Source organism: Aegilops tauschii, chromosome 3, assembly GCF_002575655.3.
Source record: "Aegilops tauschii subsp. strangulata cultivar AL8/78 chromosome 3, Aet v6.0, whole genome shotgun sequence".
NCBI classification, from domain to species: domain Eukaryota; kingdom Viridiplantae; phylum Streptophyta; class Magnoliopsida; order Poales; family Poaceae; genus Aegilops; species Aegilops tauschii.
This window is the reverse complement of record NC_053037.3, coordinates 379,834,293-379,837,096: the sequence shown is the minus strand read 5'-3', so window position 1 is coordinate 379,837,096 and position 2,804 is coordinate 379,834,293. Positions and strand designations below refer to the sequence as shown.

Here is a 2,804-nt window from a genome sequence, read left to right as displayed (position 1 = left end):
ATGGGAATGTTTCGACGAACTAGTCTTCCTGTCAACTAAACATCAATGTGTGTGCAACTAGACTACATTGCCGCGCCAACTGAGCATATGTGTGTGCCAATAGTCCTGTCAACTAAACATCAATGTGTCTGCAACTAGACTACATTGTCGCGCCAACTGAGCATATGTGTGTCAATAGTCCTGCCAACTAATCATCAATATGTGTGCAACTAGACTACATCGCCGAGTATATGTGTGTGTAACTAGTCCTGCCAACTAAATATCAATGTGTGTGCAACTAGACTACATTGTCGCGTCAACTGAGCATATGCGTGTGCAACTAGACTACATTGTCGCGTCAACTGAGCATATGTGTGTGCAACTAGTGTCCTGCCAACTAAACATCAATGTGTGTGCAACTAGACTATATTATAAGCCAACTAAGCATATGTGTGTGCAACTAGTCTTCCTGCCAACTAAACATCAATGTGTGTGCAACTAGACTACGTTATAAGCCAACTAAATATCAATGTGTGTGCAACTAGACTATATTACAAGTTATGACAATTCATATGTGACTGTGCGGCTAGATTGTGCAACTCTGTGGCCATGCATATGCCAACTAGGACTACTATGTGTGCAACTACAACTACTGTGGATGCAGCTCCAAAAAATTGGGTTTAAAAAAAATTGCACCATGCAGTACTAAAGTTGCACAAAGCAGTACTGAAGTTGCACAATATAACGCCAAAGTTGGCATCAAAAACTTTCGTCGAAATATACTCATGCGGGATCTAGTTTCAAAGATCTCGTCGCAAAGAATTCGACAGTGAAGACATATCTGAATTCCGACGTGCAATTTGAAAGATATGGCTTTTTAAAATCAACTAGTGTGAACACATTAAATACTGATAATAACATGCAAAAACAACTCATGCAAAAAAACAACTCATGCATGGCTAGGAAGCCCGGCCGCTCGTTCTCTTTAGTTAGCACGCGGCCATTTTTAGATTTTGGGGAAAATAAAAGTACTAGTCCATATTACCCAGACGACTTTACAACCATTGAGCAACCAAAAATACTGTACATTATTCAGGCTACAAAGCCGCATTTAGGCAGCGAAGCAAAACATTATAGCTAGACAATGAACCAACAAACAATAGCCAACCAAAATTTCCAATTGTATGCCTATCCCAAGTATAAAAAGGGCTCTCTCTCTCTCTCTTTCTTTCCCTATTGAGCCCAAGCCTTAGCACAATTTGCTATCATCATCAATGGATAAAATCACCCATCCTAAATTACGTTGCTATGAATTCAGCACCACAAACCTATGTAAGGCCTGCGACATTTTGTTCATCCCTTGACAAGTACTTATCTACTGCAGCAGCAGCTTCACGCCCTTCGGTGATGGCCCAAACAACCAGCGATTGCCCGCGCCTGCAATCCCCAGCGGCAAAAACGCCATCCACACTGGTCCCGAAGTGTCCGAATTGAGCTTTGAAGTTGGAACGGTTGTCTTTCTCTAAACCCAGTTTGTCAGCGATGTTCTGCAGAGAAATAAAACGGTGAGTTGCTTGTCCAACATCTATCATCAAGATAAAACTCAGGCGTGACAGTAGTTCAGAGTCTGCATAACTAACCTCTTCAGGGCCCAGGAATCCCATGGCAAGGAGGACAAGGTCTGCCTCGATGATCTGTGATCCTTCAATCTCCTTGAACTGGAATCTTCCATCTACTTTCTCCCACTTCACGCGCACCACCTCAAGGGCCTTCAATTTTCCATCTTCATCACCAATGAAACGCTTGGTTAAGACTTCGTAAGTTCTTGGATCATTTCCAAACTTGGTAGATGCTTCCTGGTGCCCATAGTCCACTCGGAAGACTCTAGGCCACTGCATGCAAAAACAGAATGGTGACTTGAGAACTTTCCAAGCTGGAAATGGAATGGCCAAATTCGCATGTGCAGGGCAATATCCAGTTTTTTTTGCATTTACCTGGGGCCAGGGGTTGTCAGAAGCTCTCTTGCTTGGTGGCTTGGTGAGAAGCTCCAGATTTACAATGCTGCTGCAACCATGCCTAACAGACGTACCGATGCAATCTGTGCCTGTGTCTCCACCACCAATGACCACCACCTTCTTACCCTTGGCAGATATGTATCTTCCATCCTCCAAGTTGCTATCAAGCAAGCTTTTGGTATTTGCGTGGAGAAATTCCATGGCAAAATGAACTCCAGCTAGCTGACGGCCAGGAATACTGAGGTCCCTGTTCAAGAATATCCCACATGATGTTAGTCAGTTAGTGTCAAAAGATATATGCCAGTTCTTTTGAGATTGTTGCTACTCCTCTTGGAGTAAACTAGAAAAAAATCCTCGTTCCAATTAGTTACCTTGGTTTTGTAGCTCCACAAGCCAAAATAACTGCATTGTTCTCAGAACGGAGACGTTCAATTGAGTATAAAGGATCACTCCCTATATTAGCATTCACCACAAATGTTACACCCTCTTCGGCCATTAAATTGACACGACGCTGAACAACTCCAATCTTGTCTGTCTTCATGTTTGGTACTCCATACATCATAAGACCTCCTATACGATCCGAACGTTCAAATACAGTTACAAAATGGCCCATTTTATTCAGTTGATCAGCGGCAGCCAAACCAGCAGGACCACTGCCAACTATAGCGATTTTCTTTCTGCGAAAGGAACAGTTTATATCAGAAATTGTAACTCAAATGTTACCTATTAATGAAACAAAAGTAAATAAATAAGGGAATAAGCCGAACTAGATGGTAAAAAAGACATACCCTGTTCTTTGAAGTGGTGGTC

At 42.4% G+C, this 2,804-nt stretch overlaps 1 protein-coding gene across 2 annotated transcripts in view; it reads right to left on the bottom strand.

The window, feature by feature from the left end:
• Positions 1-1,020: 1,020 nt before the first annotated feature.
• Positions 1,021-2,804, bottom strand: part of LOC109760356 (glutamate synthase 1 [NADH], chloroplastic) — an 11,153-nt gene continuing 9,369 nt past the window's right edge. For both annotated transcript variants that reach the window (XM_020319185.4, XM_020319186.4), the window contains 5 exons: positions 2,783-2,804; positions 2,366-2,671; positions 1,974-2,241; positions 1,620-1,871; positions 1,021-1,526 (listed from right to left, as the gene is read on the bottom strand). The exon at positions 2,783-2,804 is cut by the window's right edge and continues 253 nt beyond it. In XM_020319185.4, coding sequence (XP_020174774.1) covers positions 1,308-1,526; positions 1,620-1,871; positions 1,974-2,241; positions 2,366-2,671; positions 2,783-2,804 — 1,067 coding nt within the window. In that variant the 3' untranslated portion in view covers positions 1,021-1,307. The remainder of the gene's footprint in view (positions 1,527-1,619; positions 1,872-1,973; positions 2,242-2,365; positions 2,672-2,782) is intronic.